General features: G+C 36.2%; 1 protein-coding gene across 1 annotated transcript in view; it reads right to left on the bottom strand.

Moving 5' to 3' along the window:
• The window catches only part of stab1 (stabilin 1), a 77,493-nt gene that overhangs the window by 47,703 nt on the left and 8,496 nt on the right, over window positions 1-21,294 (bottom strand). Inside the window, exons 11-36 of the mRNA XM_015347182.2 lie at window positions 19,468-19,544; window positions 18,653-18,775; window positions 17,675-17,809; window positions 17,526-17,597; window positions 16,454-16,567; window positions 16,257-16,310; window positions 15,928-16,008; window positions 15,072-15,230; window positions 14,720-14,782; window positions 13,807-13,896; window positions 11,480-11,566; window positions 10,846-10,957; window positions 10,582-10,768; window positions 10,136-10,229; window positions 9,640-9,798; window positions 9,337-9,432; window positions 8,877-8,972; window positions 8,592-8,639; window positions 6,744-6,871; window positions 6,488-6,599; window positions 6,166-6,243; window positions 1,894-1,995; window positions 1,510-1,617; window positions 1,078-1,212; window positions 816-944; window positions 442-495 (exon numbers count right to left, since the gene is read on the bottom strand). Coding sequence (XP_015202668.2) covers window positions 442-495; window positions 816-944; window positions 1,078-1,212; window positions 1,510-1,617; window positions 1,894-1,995; window positions 6,166-6,243; window positions 6,488-6,599; window positions 6,744-6,871; window positions 8,592-8,639; window positions 8,877-8,972; window positions 9,337-9,432; window positions 9,640-9,798; window positions 10,136-10,229; window positions 10,582-10,768; window positions 10,846-10,957; window positions 11,480-11,566; window positions 13,807-13,896; window positions 14,720-14,782; window positions 15,072-15,230; window positions 15,928-16,008; window positions 16,257-16,310; window positions 16,454-16,567; window positions 17,526-17,597; window positions 17,675-17,809; window positions 18,653-18,775; window positions 19,468-19,544 — 2,693 coding nt within the window. The remainder of the gene's footprint in view (window positions 1-441; window positions 496-815; window positions 945-1,077; window positions 1,213-1,509; window positions 1,618-1,893; window positions 1,996-6,165; window positions 6,244-6,487; window positions 6,600-6,743; window positions 6,872-8,591; window positions 8,640-8,876; window positions 8,973-9,336; window positions 9,433-9,639; window positions 9,799-10,135; window positions 10,230-10,581; window positions 10,769-10,845; window positions 10,958-11,479; window positions 11,567-13,806; window positions 13,897-14,719; window positions 14,783-15,071; window positions 15,231-15,927; window positions 16,009-16,256; window positions 16,311-16,453; window positions 16,568-17,525; window positions 17,598-17,674; window positions 17,810-18,652; window positions 18,776-19,467; window positions 19,545-21,294) is intronic.

The raw sequence follows: 21,294 nt of genomic DNA, 5'->3' as shown, positions 1-21,294 counted from the left end.
GCTGTGCACATCAAATGCCTCATAAAATTTGAAGGAGCTTGAAGTGGGATAAAATTGCAAAGTCCAGGTATGCAAAGTTGATAGAGACCTATTCACAAAGACATACTGTTGTAATAAATGCAAAAAGTGCTTCCACAAAGTATTAGTTGGATGGGGGGTGCACACTTATGCAACCAGGGTTTTGTAGGTTTTTTAATTTCAATTATTTTTCCGAATAATTATCTATTTGTTTTTCTCATTAATAATAATAATCCAAGAAAGGTCACATTTAAGATGGAAAAATGTCTGACATGATTTATCTTGATTTCTGGGTTTACATCACAAAAACCTGCAATTTCAGGGTGTGTAGACTTTTTATATCCACTGTAGATAGAACCATTGCCACAGATTTATACAATACTGTGTGTTGAAGTTTGAGACTAGGGAATGAGTAACTCTCACAGGAGTGGACCCTTCTGAGCACCTGGGATATCCATCACAAGCACCACATCGTCCCTGAAAATACACACACCAGGAAAGACACGATGAGGTACTTTCACATGCAGAGTGGTACTGTACATAAGATTATAACCTTGCTTTAACACAAATGTGTTGCTTGAAACAGCATACAGAACAATGATTGCACTGCCTACCAGTTTTAAATTGGAAATGAAAAGAGTTAATGCTACAGGACTTTGAAAATAATCAGTAGGAATAGCATGTTGTTTAATACTTTATTTTCATTTTCTGACATTGAAAAATAGAAACATTATTGGTATCATGTTTCCCATTTTTATCAAAAAGGACAAATTTTTAAAGGGAAGTGTCAGATTTACCTTGGCTTTTAATGTAACATTCTTGTCGCAGCGGTTTTTATGAATTTCTAAAATCTGGTTTATGCCTATTAACACACCATTTCTTGTTTCATTAAAATGTACATTCATAGGAACTTCATTGGCAAATGTCTAAAAAGAGGAAATATAAAATAGTAATTAATCAGAAAATATGTTTTTGAAATGTCTTTCATTAATTAGGTATCACTTTTAGGAGGTGGACAGAAACTAAACTGGATCAGAACATCTTTCTGGTATGACTTACCTGATTTTGCTTATTATTGTGAAACATAATCTGATAAGATTGACCCATCAAAGTGCTTTTTAGGATTCCATTTTTCAAGTCTTCAGGAAAAAGTCTTTCTTTAACTATAATGTGGTATCTTAACACATCTTCATCCTGTTGATACACATGAATTGAAGAAGCTAAAGATTATCACCTGTTCTTTTCTTTTCATAATACCAAAGACCAAGATAAAGTGAATTATTTTCTTGAATTCTTTTACAGGATTAGTAAAATTCCTTAACAACACTGCTTTTTTCCCTGTATTATCTTTATTAAAGAGTATTGATTAAAATTGATCTTCCCTGGCTAGTCTAGAAAAAGGTAGTTTGGAATTGGCTAAGATGTACTTACTGTACTTAAACCAAGAATAAGGTCTAAACCATCATGATGTTTTAGGAACAGTTAACTTACCAGAGCATTGGAATTTGTTTTGTTGAGGTGGTTCTCAATGGCCTTATCAAAAGGAACCAGAATGGTGAATTTTTTTGATGAAAGGATCTCACTAATTAGGTTGTAGTGCTAAAGGGAACAGAAAAGAGAACTGTTGTACCATCTTCTTTTAGGAGTTATATAGCAGTATGAAAGATTGCTTTACCACAAGAAAACTGCAGAGATAAATTTGCTAGTTAGAATATATGTAATTATAAAAGTATTTTTAAAAAACATGTTAATTGAATTTGTTTAAATAGACCATGAAATAACCATACTAATAAAACATAATCATGTTAAAAAAAAAGAACAGTACGCTTTCCAAAATACCAAATACCAATCTCACTTAGGGTACTGCAGTCTTACCCACAAGGCATCTCTGAAGAGGCTGAAAGCAGGTGTTTTATTAAGGACCTCCATCAGAGGTGGGGGTGGCGGGGGGATATCTGTGAGCGGTGGCCTTAAAACCTTTAAACAAAGAGATGCCATTAAGGCTTATATTTACATACTTATAAATGTAGACATTTTCAAACATAGACACTTTTCAGTGCTGTTGAGACAAAAGTTACTACCAGTTTATCAAAAATCATGTTACTTTTCCTAATAAGCTGGTTCCAAATCTTTTTATTAATTTAAAAATAAATGGGAAAAAATAACATTACTTTGCCTTAATATTTCTAAATAACTATACATACATACAGTATCTTCATTCATGTACAGCAGGGGTCGGCAAACTACGGCCCGCTTTTCTGAGTGGCCCGCAGCTCACTACTGTCTGAATCTCGTTACTTTTTGCATCAGATATTGAAAATCCAATGTTCTCTACTTGTTAGCTCTGCTGCTCTCTCTCAGCACTAACAGTCAATTGCAGAACAGCACCTCGATGCATTTTACTTTTAGCGTATCAGACGTCAGCTTTAGCCTAGGTTACAAACACGCCTGTGCTTCAACTGATTCTTACCGTAAATTCATTTGGATTTTTGCTGCCTGCCGTGATTGGCTCAGTCAAGCAAATGACGTCTATTGTATGCTATCTAGTTTGAAAGCAGGTTGTAACTGACAAGAGACTATCTGTAAGTTATCCCTGCCATGTTGAAAAAAAGAAAGATCGATGCAGAGGGTTGAAAATTCAACAGCAAATGGTCAGAGAGTACTTTCGTGTCCCTTGGAAAGAAAAGGTAATGTGTCTTTTCTGTACGAGGCTGAAGTTGGCTTCATATTTGCCAGCTTCTTATTCGCGTATTTCGTTTTACCTTAAATGTTTCTGCTGCGATGTTATATCGCCTTTTGCCTGTAGATGGCTCTCTTCGATACTAATCCGGATGGAATACTGTAGACATCCAGAGTGAAAGGGAATTTCCAAATAAATAGCGACTGTGCGAACTGTATTTTTGTATTGAATATATCTCAGAAAACTGCAAACCAATTTTAAAAACTCACAATAACACGAACTTACACTGGGAAAAGGTGATTGCACTTTCTTCTTCTTACTATGGCCCTCCCCCGATTATAAAAATGTTTCACAATTCTGACACTGAGGCGTGAAAAACAATGTAACAGACTATCAAAATCCTGAAGTACAAGAAATTTTACTGTACAGTTCTTTAAATATGACCCTCTGAACATGGCATGTGAGAATTCATTGGGAAAAAGTGATTGCACTTTCTGTTGATTACAAAATCGTCTCACAATCCTGACACCAATGTGTGAGAGACAATTTGACAGACACAAAATCTTGAACTTCAGGAAATTATACTGTACCGTTTTTTAAATGTGACCCTCTGAACATGGCATGAGAGAATGCATTGGGAAAAAGTGATTGCACTTTCTGCTGAATTGCTATGGCCCTCCCTCCTGATTACAAAATCGTCTCACAATTCTGACCCTGAGGTGTGAGAGACAATGTAACAGACTGTCAAAACCCTGAAGTACAGGAAAATTTACTGTACTGTTTTTTTTAATATGACCCTCTGAACATGGCATGAGAGAATGCATTGGGGAAAACTGATTGCACTTTCTGCTGTATTGCTATGGCCCTCCCTCCTGATTATAAAAACTGAACCTTGCATGTGAGAATTTATAGTCAACAAAATAGCGCACCTTCTGCACCTTGCCTTGTCCCTCCTTCCTCATTACCAAAATATCCTAACATTCCAACACTAAGGTAAGAGAGACAAAATCACTCATCATATTCAGGTGTAAGAAAGATAGGGCAGTCAGAAAAGATAATCATTTGGTAAAAGCAGTTGAGGTTGACTTGGGTTTGGGGGATGTCCAGCTTCTTGGGGGCTAGTACAAAATTAAGGCTTTTTCTGAGAAGAGATCACTCAACCCGCGAAAGGGAAAGGTCAGAGGGTATGATAACAACAAGGTTAGGTCTGGTGGAAGTGGGAGGGGTGTTGATGGTTTTGCCCAGTATAAGATGATTGTGTTTTTTAACCGTTCTCTGAAGTGAGAAACTGATAGAGTGGGAGTTGAGGGATCTGATGAGGTTAGTTATAAAAGGAAGAAGATGTGGAGCTGTTACCCATAAAAGTTCTTTAACTTTTTTGATGTTGTCACCAAAGATAAACTGCAGTCAGCAAAGATAAAAAGATAATTATCGTTGCTGACTGCCCTATCTTTCTTACACCTGAAGAAGGCTCCACAGCTGAAATGTTGTGTTTCCTTTCTTCTCTTTTCAGCATGGAATAAACCTATTACTTGTTCCTTTGCTGCCTATGCATGCTGATGCAGCTACCCACCTGATATATCACAATCAACACAGTACAGTACAAATTAAGTAATCGAAACAGTAAATACATTTTAAAAAAGGAATAAAGAATTACAAAAAAAAACAGAAAAAAGCACACACACAAAAAAGTATAAATATACCGAACACAAGGAAGATGTAATACACAGTATAGATATTACACACTCCCAAGCATATTGCACAGAGTAGGTAACCATTGCAACTATTGCAGAGTTGGGAATAATAAATAAATTGCCCATTCCACTTCCATGTATTGCACTTCTATAAACCAGATGTAGACAGAGCACCAGTTGTTACAGAGGAATCAGGTTTCAGGTGTACAGGTATGGTGCCACAACAGGTCAGTGTTGCCACTGCCCAGACATAGGTCGTAAAGTCTTATGGCAGTAGGCACAAATGACCTTCTGTAATGCTGCCTGTCACACCGTGCTAGGATCAGCCTGTTGCTGAAAGTGCTCTTTATTCCAACAAGCATGTCATGGAGGGGGTAGGAGTGACCTCAGTGTCAGAATTTTGAGACGTTTTTATAATCAGGAGGGAGAGCCATAGCAATTAAGCATAAAGTGCAATCACTTTTTCCCAATGCATTCTCTCATGTCATGTTCAGAGGGTCATATTTAAAAAACGGTACAGTAAAAATTCCTGAAGTTCAGGATTTCGATGGTCTGCTACGTTGTCTCTCACAGCTCAGTGTCAGAATTGTGAGACGAGTTTGTAATCAGGAGGGAGGGCCATAGCAATACTGCAGAAAGTGCAATCAGGTTTTCCCAATGCATTCTCTCATGCCATGTTCAGAGGGTCATATTTTAAAATTTCCTGAAGTTCAGGATTTTGATATTCTGTTACATTGTCTCTCTTATCTCACTTTTAGAATTGTGAGACGTTTTTATAACCAGGGGGTAGGTTCATAGCAATAAGCAGAAAGTGCAAACACCCTTTGCTCATCCTCAGATAACCATTTATTCTCATATGCCATGTTCTAAATGGCCCATTTAATACTGCTATATTTAAATATCTTGTAAAATGCAAGAATATGATACTTTTAATGATCAGAAGGCAATGTCCTGGTAAATATGCATAGTGCCAGTTAATTAACGTTTTGCCTTTGTCTTATTTACTCGTTGTCTAAAATGCCAGTTTGTGTTATTGTGAGTTTTGAAACTTGGTTTTCGAGTTTCTGAAATGTGTTTCATACAAAAATGCAATTTGGACAGTCACTATTTACTATTTCCCTGTACTGATGATACATTATGTACAGAAATCCATCCGGATTAGAACATTTAAAAATGACTGTAGAGAGCCATCTACAGACGAAAAGCGACATAACAACACAGTGACAGTATTTAAGGTGGAACGAAAAACGTGAGTAAGAAGCCAATTTCAGCCTTGTCTTATCCGTCAGGATTAAAAAATACAATATAAAAAGGCATAACGAGACAAAACATCAGTTTTCGAAATACACAGGAGATGGATGGAGGGAAAAAATAGAACAGTTGAAAAAGTCGCTTCAGGGGCAGCAAAAACTTTTCAAGAGAATTCGAAGAAAATGTTGCGGCTACCCGAGCTAGTTATCAAGTATCACAGCTTCTAGAAGCAGCTGCCAAACCCTTCATGGACAGTGAGTTTATTAAGCAGTGTATGCAAGACATCGCGGAGGAGATGTGCTCGGAGAAACGCGACCTATTCCAGTCGGTGAGTTTTTTGGCTAGATAGGGGATTTCACTCAGGTGGCCCAGCAAGGTTAGTAATAAAACTTTTAGTGGCCCTTGCTCTTAAATGTTTGCAAACCCCTTATGTACAGCTTCATTGTATCATGTTCCTTTGAAACATAGAGTGGTTTGCTATTGTCTGTAGTCTGGTGTGCAGTCAAAAGAATCTGGGCTTACCTTATCTATTATGTGAATCATTCCATTCACTGCAGGAATGTCAGCAATGAAAATACTTGCATTCTGTATCATTACTTCCTGCAAAAGCAAAGTACATCTCTTTAAAACTAATATCTTGATCCATCTTTGTTATCATTAAATAATAATATCTCAATGTGTACATTTTAATGACAGGAAAGCCTTCATATTTGTAAGAAAGTAAGCACAAAAATAATTTCTCTCACATTACAGATATCTGGCTTATGAGCCACACATATGATCTACAGTAATAGAGGTTTTTAATCTGAGGCATCTATTAACATCAAGAAATTGCACAACATACCCCACTTCTATTCTTTATTTCCCATTTTGTGTGTGGGTTGAGTGTCAAAAGATTCTTATTTGCTGGAAGTTTTAGGTCATCGCTGGTAAATACCCCTTCCAAAAAGTGTACTCTAGGAACAGAGAACCATACTCTTAGCAAAAAAGAAATTACAATAATGGTGCTCTTTTAGTCACATAATTAGTTTGTACAAAATGTATTTGTACAATACTTAAATTCTTAAATAAATTCTTAATTTTTTTTTGCTAGCACTTACTTAATTAAATATTGTAGCCAATAAGGGTCTGTCCAAAACTGCACGTCCTCTTCATTTAAACTTCTAATAGCATCTTCAGATGGAACGAGAGCTGTTACATTGCTTCCAGGATCAAAATCGGAAAGTTTCTGCTCAAAGATACAACAAAAATCCACAGATGACGCAATCTCCATTTCCATACACACTGCCCTATCCCATCTGGATAAAAAGAACACATACGCAAGACTATTATTCATCGACTACAGCTCAGCTTTTAACACTATAATTCCAGAGAAACTAGACAAGAAAATCGGTGCACTGGGTCTCGACACCACCCTCTGCAACTGGATTCAGGACTTTCTGACAGGCAGACCTCAGGCGTGTGTGCTTAGTCCATTACTCTACTCCCTCTACACCCATGACTGTAAGGCCAAACACAACACCAACTCCATCATCAAGTTTGCCGATGACACCACAGTTGTAGGTCTGATCACAGACAATGATGAGAGGACCTACAGGGAGGAGGTCAATCTCCTTACAACGTGGTGTGAAGACAAGCTCACCCTCAATGTCAGCAAAACCAAGGAGCTGATCGTTGATTTCAGCAAATTCCAAAACGGACATGCCCCTATCAACATCAAAGGGACTGAAGTGGAAAGGGTCAGTAACTTCAAATTCCTTGGTGTCCATAGCACTAAGGATCTCACATGATCTCTCAATGCCACCTGTCTGATCAAGAGAGCACAACAGCGCCTTTACTTCCAAAGACGGTTTGAAGAAGGCTAAGATACCCAGATCCTCACTAACTTTTATAGATACACTAGAGAAAGCACACTGACAGGTTGCATCACAGTGTGGTATGGCAACTGCAGTGCTGCTGACCACAAAGCCCTACAGCTGGTGGTGAAAACTGCCCAGTCCATCACTGGGGTTGCCCTCCCATCCATACAGGACATTTATGACATACGGTGCTTGAGGAAAGCTCTAAGCATCATCAAAGACCCCACACACCCCAGCTACAGACTGTATGACCCTCTACCATCTGGAAAACGGTACCGGAGCATTCGGGCCCGGACTACCAGACTCAGAGACAGCTTTTACCAGCCTCTCTCACCTACGATCTGAGCACACAGTGCCTTCTTTCTTACCAAAAACTCAAACATACATTGAAATCTACCTCTACCTTACATGTCAAGAAGCTCACTCCCCATAATTCTCTATCCTTTATTTAATTCTGTTAATGTATGTTTTTTTCACATCTAATGTTGTTTTGCACATTACCTGTTGTCTTTTTTTCTACTACTTAACGTCTGAGAGCTAGCTAAATAGCATTTCAGTATACCATATACCTGTATATGAGTATAATGACAATACAATAATACAATGAAAAACAATAAAAACATTTACTGAAGTTACATTAGGTCTGAATGTCTCAATCATTTTTGCATTCTAAATCCAATGAAAGAAAAGGATTCAATAGTTAAAAAAATATACTGTACAGCTGTAATGTGTCTCCATCCATTTCCAGTAAACACTTACAGTAGTTTAGTTCAGTACAGGGTCACAGTGAAGCACATATTAACCAAACAGACAACTGGCACAGGGCAGGATATACCCTGTATGGGACAGTCAATGGGAGGGTACACACAACTTTACCTTCAAATACTGTATGTGTTGGAGATGATTAGGAGAGGCCAATTAATCTCAATAGCACATCTTTGGAGAGTGTGTGGAAGAAAAGCAATATGGGCATGGAGAGAACCATGTGCCCAGGCTAGAATTGAACTGAGGATCTAAGAACTGTGAGGCAGCAGCACTTACCACAATGCTGCTGCCTTTCAGAGATGCAGGGAAATTATAAATACACACCTTGATCCATTGGTGAAAGCTGGAAAAATCTGAATTGCCTTCCAGCTCCTAAATAAATGACAAAAAACACATTTCTAAACATACATTATCTTATACAAGAACAACTTGTTAAAACAACGAGGACAAAAATTGTACATACTTTATATGGTTATGTAGTATTGAAGAATGAAAAGCACTATACCACTATTATTTTTCAGACATTTACAGTATATGAAAGCATTGTGCTGAAGTTTTCTTTCTTCTCTATCTAAAATATTAGAATATTTCATGATGTAATTTTCTTACTATTAAGATGTTGCCATAGCATATTTCTCCATTCCCCCCATAGTCCTGAGGGCAGACACATTCACGTCCACCATCTTCCAAAGGCTTACACTTGGCCTGTGCAGTAATAAAATGCAAATAACTAAACATGTCAGAAAAGGAAAACATTCCATTTTATTTTCATTCTTACCCCATCAGTGGCACATGATTTTAATAATAGTTTTTTATTCATCCAGGTGGATGCTGCACATTGGTGGTGGTGGAGGGGAGTCCCCATTACCTGTAAAGCGCTTTGAGTGGAGTGTCCAGAAAAGCGCTATATAAGTGTAAGCAATTATTATTATTATTATTATTAGTCTATGGATTTTAGAAAATACATCTTCTGACTTCAAAGGAAAAATAATTTTGCATATAAAAGAAACCATTTAAAACTTTTCCTTGCATGTGCACTTAAGCAAATAGTCAAAATAGTTATACAAACCAATGAATGGCAGCCTCCATTGTCAGACAAACAAGGATTTATAAGATCACATGTCGTACCATCTCCCATGTAGCCTTTCTTACAAACACACTCACTCTAAAAAATAGATGTAGAACAGTATGAGGTAAGTTAGTTGGTGAAAATACAGGTTATTTCTCAACTGCAATGAATATGCTTTTATAAAGCTAAATGCAAAATAAATGTCTTCATAAGTGCATTATTGATATCTGAATGTATTGAAAAGCCTAGCAAATTTAAATTTACAAAGTTTATAGTTTTTCTGTAAAAGGAAGGGGAGAATACCTGTCCTGGGCCTAAGTAAGTGCAATCTGCATTGCTATGGCAGCCACCCCTGCTCTCCAGCAGGCAGTTATTAATCTCTGCGCACACATGTCCATCTCCTGACCAGCCTTCATTACACACACAAGAGGCATTTCCTGGGCCCACATAGACACAATTTGCCTTAAAGCAAAGACAGTGATATCATTAAAATGTAAATTCAATATTCTTCAGTAATATGTATTTAATATACTTCAGCATTTTCCATTGAAAAACATTATTTCTGTCCAATACAGTGTTATTGATAAATTAAGAGCAATAGTGAATAGAGTTTTATGCTTCTTTGATCCTTAGTAGAAATTTGATTATAAGTCCTTAAATAACTCCTTAGAGCAAACCTCTACTCACAATGAAGCATTGATGCTAGAACTGATTTGAATTATTTGAAACCACAAATCTCAAAAACATGAAGAGCAAATAACAATGGCATGAACACCTTGCCAATAAATGTATGACTTACATTAGCTGAACATCCACCTCTATTGGGTTTCTTACAAGGATTAATGGGCAGGCAGGAATGTCCATCTCCCTCATACCCTGACATGCAAACACACCTGCAGGAGAGACAGATCAAGATATACTAATCTATTTAGAGCTCTTCTCATTTCATTAATTCATGATGTAATAGCACTCAGGCCATTTCTGGTTGATTAATGTAATTATCATTTGTGAATTTAATATACTGTTATCTAATGTATTGTGCTGTTTCATTCTCATTTAAGCACATTTTTTTAAAAACTGTCCTCAGAAAAAAAAGAATAAGCTTTAACATATTTTAACTTTGAAGAATTAATATTCTCTCTCTTTACATATACAAATAGTGTATATGAAGCAAGTAATCTATCAAACAAATATTGTATATACTGTATAAGTATGTAAATAGATAAAGAAAGAGATAATATTCACTTTGTGCTGTCTCCAGTGTAGCTACAGTAAGCATGAATGTGACAGTATTCCAGCAAGCCCACAGGGCCACAGGGCTTTGAAGTCTTCTCACAGAAGTCTCCTGTATATCCCTCCTTACATGACCCTGCCCTGCACACTCCTTGGCTGCCTGGCCTGTTGTCACACACACCATGCAGGCACTGGCAATCTGGCAGGCAGAGAAACAGGAATGGTCACAAAAAGAATTTATGTCACAATAAAAGTATTTTTTAATTTCTTACACACCTTCATCGCACATTTCTCCATGTTTGTTTGGGTCTGAACATATATGACAGGCAATGCCCTTAAAGCCTGGTGCACAGTTACATGTTCCATTCCCTTCAATCCCGTCATTGCACTGCAAAAGCAAGAGAACAACATTTTTCTTACAATAGCAAGTCAGGGCATGGTAATCATCACTTGACTGTAAACAATTCATTTAAAAGAAGATGGATTGCCTTTGTAACTAAACTTTAAAATGCATAGAAAGTCACTTTATGGCACTGATTCTGGTAACATGGCACTAATAACAAACTCCAGCTCCTGATATAAAAATGGTAACTACAGTTTATGTTGTTCATACTGTGCAATACTTGGCCATGACCCTGTTGAAGGAAGAAGAAAATTGAGGTATTTCTTCCGTGAAGATCTATCCTGTCACAGCAAGTAATAAACAGAATCACTAGCTGTCCCAGCAAGCTACATTGGGTTTAGATATATTCCACAGTTATTAATATTTACAATATTTGCTACAATTACAAATTATTTTTAAAGCTTTGATGGGTTTTAGCTTCCCCAAACCCATGTTTGGCCTTGATCAATACTTTGCAGATCTGTGCTGAAGAAAATAAGTTTTACCTGGTTTTAGAAACATACTTACAGTCCCATGATCATAGCAGGGGTTCTGAAATCCTCCTAAACAAGGCTTACATTCAGGACCGTAAAACCCTTTACAGCATTCTTGTCTCTGCAAGTGAAAAATTAAACAAGTTGTCACCTAGTTTGCTATATGTTTAAACTAAGTTAAGTAATTATAATTTAAGTGACAGAAAGCTATAACTGAGATGACAGCAAGGCTATAGTACCTAGCAAAATATTCAAACCCTTGCAGTTTTCAGAATTTGTTACTTTAAAGCTTGCAGTCGTGACAGGTTGAAGAAGCATTTAATATTTGTTATATACACAACCTCCACACATATTCTAATCAAAAACAAAAAATATAATTTAATATGAAATATTAATGTTAATAATTAATATGAAATAAAATGGAAAAATCATGATTGTATAAGTACTGTATTCAAAACCCTTGCTATCAAAAAACTAAATTAATTTAGTTGCATAAAGCAAACAAGCCAATTACTTGAGTGACCTCTTTTCTTTTTTAATTTCCCTGGAACTCTGTTGAAAGCTATGTTAAATAGTATTTAAACAAGAAACTTATTGAGTTTATACAAGATAACTTTGCGTTAAAACTCGATAATTTTTTAACAAAATTGCCTATTGTATGATAATATCTTGCATTGTATATTCAATAATATTGTCAAATGCAAAGTGGCACTGATTTTAACAACAGAAGAATATTGACACACTCCTCTTTTTGTAAGAAAAAGCTCATGCACTACTGTCTTTAGTATATATACAGTACAACACAGTGATAGTGAGCATTTGCAGGTTAAATACATGTAGTTTCAGCCGTTTATGTGAAAAGTAGAAATGCTTTCCAAACGTACTGTACATTATTCTTGATGTGAAACTAGAGAAAGGTGCCATAGATTTTTGTCTACTCTTTAAACATTGAACGCAATACATTTTCTATGACTTAAGTAAGACTTATACATACTGTTGGTTTACTGTTACTGTTCAGTGTATTCCGTTTAATGTTTTAACGCAGTTATCCTGTAAAATATATTTATTTTCTAATAAGCTTCCATAAAGGGCACCGAGTTCATGAGCTTATTCTGAAAATATTCAGTGAAACTACCCGAAGACTAAAAAACATGTAAAACGATTACACTTACAGTATGCATTTTCAATATATGTACAGGTTATGAATATATCGGTTATGAATAACCAATTCCAATTATGAATAACCAAATAATAACCAAATTATTCCAATTATGAATAAACAAAATAACCAGGTTATGAATATCTGAAATTATTCAGTGAAACTACCCTGAAAACATCAGACGATTACATTTACAGTATGTATTTTCAATATATGTACAGGTTATGAATAAATACCAACATTGTGTATTTAGAAATATAGAACAGTTTTTCACAGTTCCATGTTTTTATTATTATATGATTTCCTCCAGAGAGGAAATGGGAGCAGGGTGCTTTGCAGTGCTACCTTGTGCCTGGCAGTGCTGGGGCCCTGGGTTCAATTACTGGGTTTCTGTATATCTGCGTTAGTATGAGTTAGTATGTTCTTCCCGTGTTCACACTGATTTTCTGGTTTCCTCCCACAGTCCAAAGACTGGTAGATTAACAGGTTTTGGAAAAATTGACCCAGGTGTGAATGTGTGTTTGTGAATTTGAGTGAAAGAGAATAGGAAACACTTCTTTACACAGAGTTGTGGATAACTGGAACAAGATTTGTCACAAGGTATTGGAGGCCCAATCTTTGGGGTTCTTTAAAAGGGGCAAGGTGAAATTTTAGATTCAACTAGATACTAAACTAATGAACAAACAAGAATGGCCAGATCACCTCTTCACTTTTGAAACCTTTAAGTTCTATCTAGCATAATGGACCTACTATATGACTTTTAATAAACATAGCAATACTGTATATAATAACTAGTAAAGGTTTATTCCAGTCTGAAAAAAAGAAGAAAAGAAACAACGCTGGCTGTGGAGACTTTACGACTGTCTTTCTTCTGCTGTGTTTCCTATATTAAACAGTGTAACATAAGCCTCATTAATGGCAGACATTTGGTGGGTATATACTGTATACTTTTTCAGCTGGTTGAATCATCTCAGTAGGTATGAAGTACCCTATTAGTTGGTGGAATACATTAAATTCTGCAAGTCAAGTGCTTCAGTGAAATGGTGTCTTCTTAGTTTCTGGGGAAACTACAACTATGTCAAATCTTGTCAGGAAGGAAATAAATAGAGATAAGACATATTAGAATTCAAATTATCTCAGGAAATATTAACACCAGGTGAAGACCTTGGGAACTTAGAAAACCTAGGAAAACAAGAACTCACCATTCTAGTTGTGTTACAGTATTTGGCACATCCTTTCCTGTTCAGAACAGTATTTAAAGGAGAAGACTGATAGTTACAGTCAACATAATCCTGCAGATTTAAAAGATATGTAGTCACAACCATTACATTACATAACCAACACAACAATTATTAACACAAACAGCCAGAAATATATGAAATGACGTTTTATACCATGTGGAAGACTGGGTAGTGTTACTTATAATGTCTACAGCACAACTGGCTAAGCAGACAGAGGAGTTGGAAAATTATATGCCTAAATTTCTCCTTAAATAAATCACTGTAATCCTTTGAACAGTGGTGTCCAAGTGACGTTAATATTGTTGCAAAAACAGGCCACACTGTATTTGCATAAAACTAATCTTAATAATACTTACCTTTATATAGTGCTTTACTCAAAGTGCTTTATAGGTAAGGGGGACTCCCCTCCACCACCAAAGTGTAACACCCACCTGGATGATGGTATGGCAGCTAAAGTGTGTGAGTACACTCGCCACACATCAGCTATCAGTGAGAATGAGAGCACGGTAATGAAGCCAATTCATAGATGGTACTATTAGGAGGCCAGGGTAAAGAGTGGTAAAGGCCAGGGGGAAATTTGGCCAGCACGCCGGGGTAACACCCCTGATCACAGAGAGACAGGACCTCGGTTTTACATCTCATCCTTTTTACAGTGTCTGCATTACTACTGTATACTGGGGCATTAGGACCCACACCGACCTCAGGGTGAGTAAACCCTATTCGTCCCACTAACACCTCTTCCAGTAGTAACCTTATCTTTCCCAGGAGGCCTCCCATCCAGATACTGGCCACCCTGGTTGAACTAATTAAATAAGCATTAAATTAATAAAAAAGGATATTTAATATTTTATTCAGTTTAGAAGTATAATCTTACCAGTTCAATGCTTCCATTTGGGCACTGAGTTGAAGAAATATAACTGCAGCTAACACATGGACCCTGAAATTTAATATAATTTAATGTGTTTAAGATTTTAATATATTTTACACAGAGCAAACAGCAAGGGTACTGTATTTATGAGAATGAGAATAATTGCTTCACTTTGAAACTCTACAAAAGATGCTGAAAAAGCTATTTTATTAGTAAGTTATTTGTTAGTATACTATCAATATAAGGTCACTAGCAAATACTGTATAAACATATCAGAAGGTAGATAATATATTTAAGTAAACATCAGGCTTGAAAAAAAAACAGCTGGACTAAACAATAAAATGAGAACCCAACACACCACTGTAATTTTGTGTTCCTTCACATCACATCTATGTGGCAGGATTGGAACAATGGAAGGAGGCACAAAAACTCCATTTATCAGATGAATTATTCCATTGGAGGCAACTATATCCTGGGTATCTAACATTACCCCTTTGTCACCCAACAAGAGTCTTCCCTGCACACAGCAAAGGAAAAACAATGAAAAGAATAACAGAATTATTATGTATGCTATGTAGTTAGAGGGTACAATATTTAATATTTTCAACGTACCTAGTGTATAATAACTCCTTGATAGTCAACTAAAAATAAATGTGCATATGCAGAAAGAAATGTCAGTGTTTTTATTTCTGAACATTTATGAAATTATTTAAAACTGTCAAAATCTTTCTTAAATTAGGTCAACAGTTTCCTTAAGAAGAAACCAATAATTCTTCATCATTCAGTGACCTTCTCAGGAAATGCTTTGAGGCCACAACTTGTGTTTGTTTACCTCATGTCAAATGTACCACAGTTTTAGTCATCAGAATACTGTTCAGCTTGTTCTGGTTTAGGTACTATCTGGCATGAACAATGACATTTAATAAACTTAATCCAAAAGCAATCAGTGTTCCACTCGTCATTATTCATCTCTGTGAGACTCCACTGTTATTTTTAACACTTTCATAACTCTGAATCTATGGTTGCAGAACCCCAGAGAAGAATGTAAAGCACCAAGATTTATATGTGCAAGGTTATAAACAATAAAATATTTGATTTGCATAGAGAGTCCCTAATGTACTTCCTGTGTGCTCATGGCTGAAATGCAAATCCCACTAACCAATCTGGTTTGTAGTAAAAATATCAAAAAGTGACTTTCAAAATGAACAACTTACATCACTGGTGACATTAACCAAGATCACTTGATGTGCCATGGTTTGGATTTGAGACATACTTGAGAGCTGGTCCACTGTAACCTAGAAAAGGGAAAAGAAAATAATATATTGCATTAATTTCAGTAAAGTGTTTGTACTGTTATCTTTCATGAAAAGATTTTTTACAACTGCTACTCGGTCTAGTCTTATTAGTCATATTAATATTTTGTATTGGTGTCATAATATTAAATAGTAACAGTAATCTTTACGTGTAATTTGAATATCACACAACTACACAAAATTATTTATCTTCAAAATGACAGAAATCCTTAAATGTAAAAATTCATTACCGCAGCAGATGAGTAAATGTGATGTTTCAAAAGTTCCTGAAGCTTGTGTTTTGCCTTGAAGAAAAAGAAACAAAAACAATGATGACATCATACAGGAACTACATTAAGAACAGTATAAACATAAAAGAAGATTTTGTTTCATGCTCTAGTGTTTGGGGGTACATCAAATACCTTGAAAAGTACCAAGCCGTACTCACATTAGTAAGCATGTATATTAAACTGCCATCTCTAAATTGATCCACTGCATCATTAGTTGGCACAAAGACAGTGAAAGATCCAGGGCTTTTCAAAGGTAGAGATGTGCCACAGTTCTGTAAATACAACAGGCAGAAATGTATCTCATCAATAAAGTCATGTCTTTTGTTGAAGTCATTCTGAAGTATAATATTTCCTATAGTTAAGAGCCCTACAAATTATTTCTGAATACCCGATATGGTGCATGCTACCACTTGTTAAGATAAAAAAAACAAATTAAATTGTGAAACAGTCTGCATCTATACAGTACAGCATAAATATATATTCTGATAGCCTGAAACATAACTAATGAGTACTAGACCAATACTACAGTACCATACAATCAATAAAACTTTCTGTTCACTATTTAAAAAGTCATACACTGTTCTTTGTTCACTGTGCACCAGTTTATTGCAATGATCATAAATGTATTTTGTAAAATGTAAATGAAAGTTAAAGCAGTTTTTTCACAGAGACACTATGTCAGGAAAGAAAAATGCTGTATGCCAGCTGGCTAATATGTTCTGCAGGATGACAACAGTACTGGCAAGAGATAAAATGTTTTGGATCGGACAGTTTTGCACACCATGTGGAATTTGTCTGCATCTTGTATAGAGTCTCATTGTCATTAGAAAAGTTGCTTTGAACTACAGCTCATCATGCCCTATAGAGCTTGGCAGGTATAGTCCATGTTTGCCTGAAAGTAATATCTAAGGTGTAATCAGATTACAAAATACAAGGTAACTACAGTACAATCGAAGACACTGATTTCCCAAGGGTATCTGGAAACAAGTAATTCGTAAGCTCCATTTATGTGTTTTGTTAAATATAATGTTTTGATAATCACTGCACTAACTACACTGAATTACTGGAACATTTATCAATGATTACATCTGCAAAGTCATGTGTATCTGTAGAGTTACAGGTATAAGTTATTGGCATCCAATACATTGACAGTAAAAACTATTGAACTTCAGATGACAGTATTATTTTCACAACATATTCTATATGATCATCTCATGGTTGAGGACTTACATCTACCAAGGACTGAAATCTGTTGTATTTTGGATCCTTTGCAAGAATTTCTCCAATGGTTTTATTGGCATCCTGTGGAAACAAACACAGGTTGACTACGACATGGAGAGCAGACAAATCTGACAGCAAGTAGGTAAAATTGCCCTTACCTCATAATTTTCAGAATATTTAGGATGAATGTTTGTTATAGGCTTATCAGTAATGTGGATAATACCATTGGCTGCGGCAACATCACTCTGAATAATTGAATATTGGGTGTCTGGGTCTCTTCTGAAGATAAATTTCTATGAGAGAACAGCAAAACAAGACTAAGACATGACAAACGTACAGGACAATTATTAAGTAATAGATACTTAATAAATCCAAAATTGTATAATTATATAATGAATAATGTGATAGCCTTTGGGGAGTGATTGCAAATGAACATTAGTTTGCCGAGCTATTTCCACACCGTATGAAGTCCATCAAAAAAAAAATCTGCAAATTCTAGACAGTTGCCAATCTACCCAGGAGTGGCCCTGCTACCAAATTCTCTCCAAGATAGACCTTACAATGCGCCTAGAGGTCTCAGAGAACACTAAGGTTACATTCACGGATCTACAGGCCTCTCTCAACAACAGTAAATGTGAGAATTCATGTGGCCACTATCAGGCCATGTAAGATAAGTGGGTTTCATGAAAGAATATCCAGTAAGACACCTCTGCTCTCCAAGAAGATCACTGCTGCATGACGTAAGTTTGCAAAACAGCACTTTAATGAAAAACAAAGACTTCTAGAACTACGTGCTCTGAACAGAGTCAAAAGTGGAGATGTTTTGCCATAGTGCTAAATGTCATATTTGTTGAAAATAAAACACTGCCTTTCACTAGAGGAATCATAACGATCAACTATGATGGTGGTGGTGAGATTGTTTGGGCCTCCTGATGGAGCTAGACCTTGCTATCATTGAGTCTACCATGCTATCCATACTGTACCAGAAAATGCAGAAAATATTCGACCATCTGTCTGAAGGCTAAAGCTGAACCAAAAGCATATCATAAAACATCCTATTTCTTTTTGACTCTTTATGACACAGGGATGTATGGTATGAACACTGGATGAACACAAATTGTCAGAACTGTTTATACCTTATTGGCTTTGAATCTAATTTCTTCACCGCCAAGAGTCCAAAAAGTTTTGTCCTGCAGGTCTCTGTAGAGATGCTGGCCAATTATAATATGCAGTTTGCACAGGCTTGTTTCTAAGACTCCCTGCATAAGAAAAAAAACATCAAAATATTCACCGAACTCAGACACACTGTTTAAACGTTTTCGATATTTCACATTGATCAATTATGCTTTAACATCATGATTAGTTTTTCCTTTGGTACACTGATATCCTACTTTCCTGTAGTTATTAAAGGGGAATTGGAATGCTATTTTTTATATTGCAGTTTTAGAAAGAATCAACACGGATTAGTGCATTTCAAACCACAATGAAAGTAAAATGTACTGTATAAAGCAATGTGCAAAACCTCCAATTAACATCACTAAATAGACAAAATTTCCAGGTATGTGCAGCGCCATATTGCCGTCAATGTCTGCAATTCAGAACGAGGCAATACAAATTTTGGTAAGGTGAAGTGGCCCTATTACATTGTAAACATGCAGGCTTCTGAATACACCTCTTTTAAACCAATAGACATATTCCTATTAACTTTGAGGCAGTTTTGCCAACAAATACAATTTAACTGTGCATGCAGATCACATTGGAACATTTCTGTGGTGTACAACATGTACTTATTCACTTGTACATCGCATTTCATTAGTCATTACAGTGACTAGTGAGCAGGAAGGGCTGCTTCACATCACAATTTGCTCAAACTGTAGCTCTCACCCATGGCAACATAGCGACCATACAGTACTTTCACAAAGTTCACAACTAAAACTTGGTAATGACTTACGGACAATGGCGATTTCAAAGTAGGAACAAATACTGTGAATGGCCCCAGTGTACTTAAGGTCAGAGGACAACCCTTCTCTGAAATAAAATATAAACACTTTAAGCAACTGTTTAGATGTTCACATACATTTCAATAACTAGCTTATCAAATGCCAACTAAAGAAGCAATGCAATTTAGGTTGAGAATGAAATAGTATTGTAAAAGCTAGTATAAAGTTACCTCAAAATGCATAAACTTTGTAGATTTTAGCAACCTATCACTTTGAAGGTCCTGAGGACCCTTTTACCCACAACAGGTTATTTTCTATCTTCCAGAGACAGTAATAGGCAGTAATACTACATGATTGGATTTGTATTCCTTTATCAACTACAATCTGACATATATTCATAAAAGAACATACAAAAAAGTATCCATAAGGGACACACACTCACAGAAATACACAAAATCCCCATGGACCCTAGTAACCCAAAATGAAAATCTCAAAGAAGGACACAGCATGGGAAATACAGCAGAGCAGGGGCGTAGCCCACCCTGATTGATCCTAGGCCAACCCAATCAGTCCAAAGGAATTAAAATTTTTTTGTCCTTGTTTGCGTTACATGATCTGCTTTTTAATGTTACGTATTTGATTTTTTCATTGTGATTTGCTATTCGCTCACTGTATCTTTTGTGACCAATAAGAAAATTATGTAAATGCAGTGGGGTGGTGCATGCGTAGCCATAGCCCAATTGGCTATCGTTGTCGTCAGACACTCTTTGAGCTATCTAGGGCTAGGTTTTTGGTTTATTTGCCAACATGGCAAAACAAATGGATACTATATATCTACGTTTTTCAAAAAGCCATGTGTAGATGATTAGACCAGTCCCGAAACAAATAAGACACATGAGATGTTACAGGCATCTTGGGTTTTAAGGAGTACAGCCTGGCTTCCTGAATACAAGTGTTTCTGGAACGCAAGGGGCAGTGCACGCGTATGCTTGTAGCAGCTCGATACATGCTCAACCTGTAGGAGTTAAGAAAGATGAGGTTCTAAAATTTCTCCTGTAAGCAAATTACAAGTTTTGGAATGCATGAATAACATTAAGATAGTATTGACGGATAGATGCGAGTGTGCATTTTACAGATAACTATTCATATCGCCTCTAAATGCCCTGCAGTATTTTTAAGTAAACGACGTTTACAGAGCTAGAATACATCCAAAGTATGTATTTGACACTTTTATTAGCAGACCATTCTTGCAATGAAAGGTATGATGAATTGGTTAACACTGTAATGCGACTATACTAATTCAGTGTCAAGTCTTGTGGGAAGTAAGTCACGAATTTCCAAGTGAGGTATCTTTTGCCATCAAAAATAGAATACTAATTTTGTGGGTTTCATACAAGTTTAAAAACATCATGAAGGATCAAACAAGATCTTCAGAACTTAATATATTAATACCTTTGCAGTTTTTTTTCTCATGGTGCCTCACTCCATATTACCCTTGGGGCGAGGAATTTATTCCAACCTCCGAAACCCATAGTTCTTCTGGTATGCTATGCAAAGTCCGCTGAATATTTAAAGGCAAGGTAAACCCTTCATGGGATTGTAAATACAATATTTCAGACGGATTTTGAATCTTGCGTTTTGCGTTGTGTTCATTGTGTTTTGCAATAAAATATTAATTTCAGAGTAACTCGTAAAACTACTGAACAATCTAAAAGCAGGCATACGAAATACTTAGAACTGTTACAAGCAACAAGTGAAAATTAGATCTTGCAGGTTTTCTTGAACTAAAGTCCTCATATGAGACACCTTTGCAAACTAGCTGTCATTTGAACGGGAAA

The sequence above is a fragment of the Lepisosteus oculatus genome, chromosome 4 (genome assembly GCF_040954835.1).
Source record: "Lepisosteus oculatus isolate fLepOcu1 chromosome 4, fLepOcu1.hap2, whole genome shotgun sequence".
Classification (NCBI taxonomy): Eukaryota; Metazoa; Chordata; class Actinopteri; order Semionotiformes; family Lepisosteidae; genus Lepisosteus; species Lepisosteus oculatus.
This window is presented reverse-complemented; position numbering and strand designations above follow the sequence as displayed.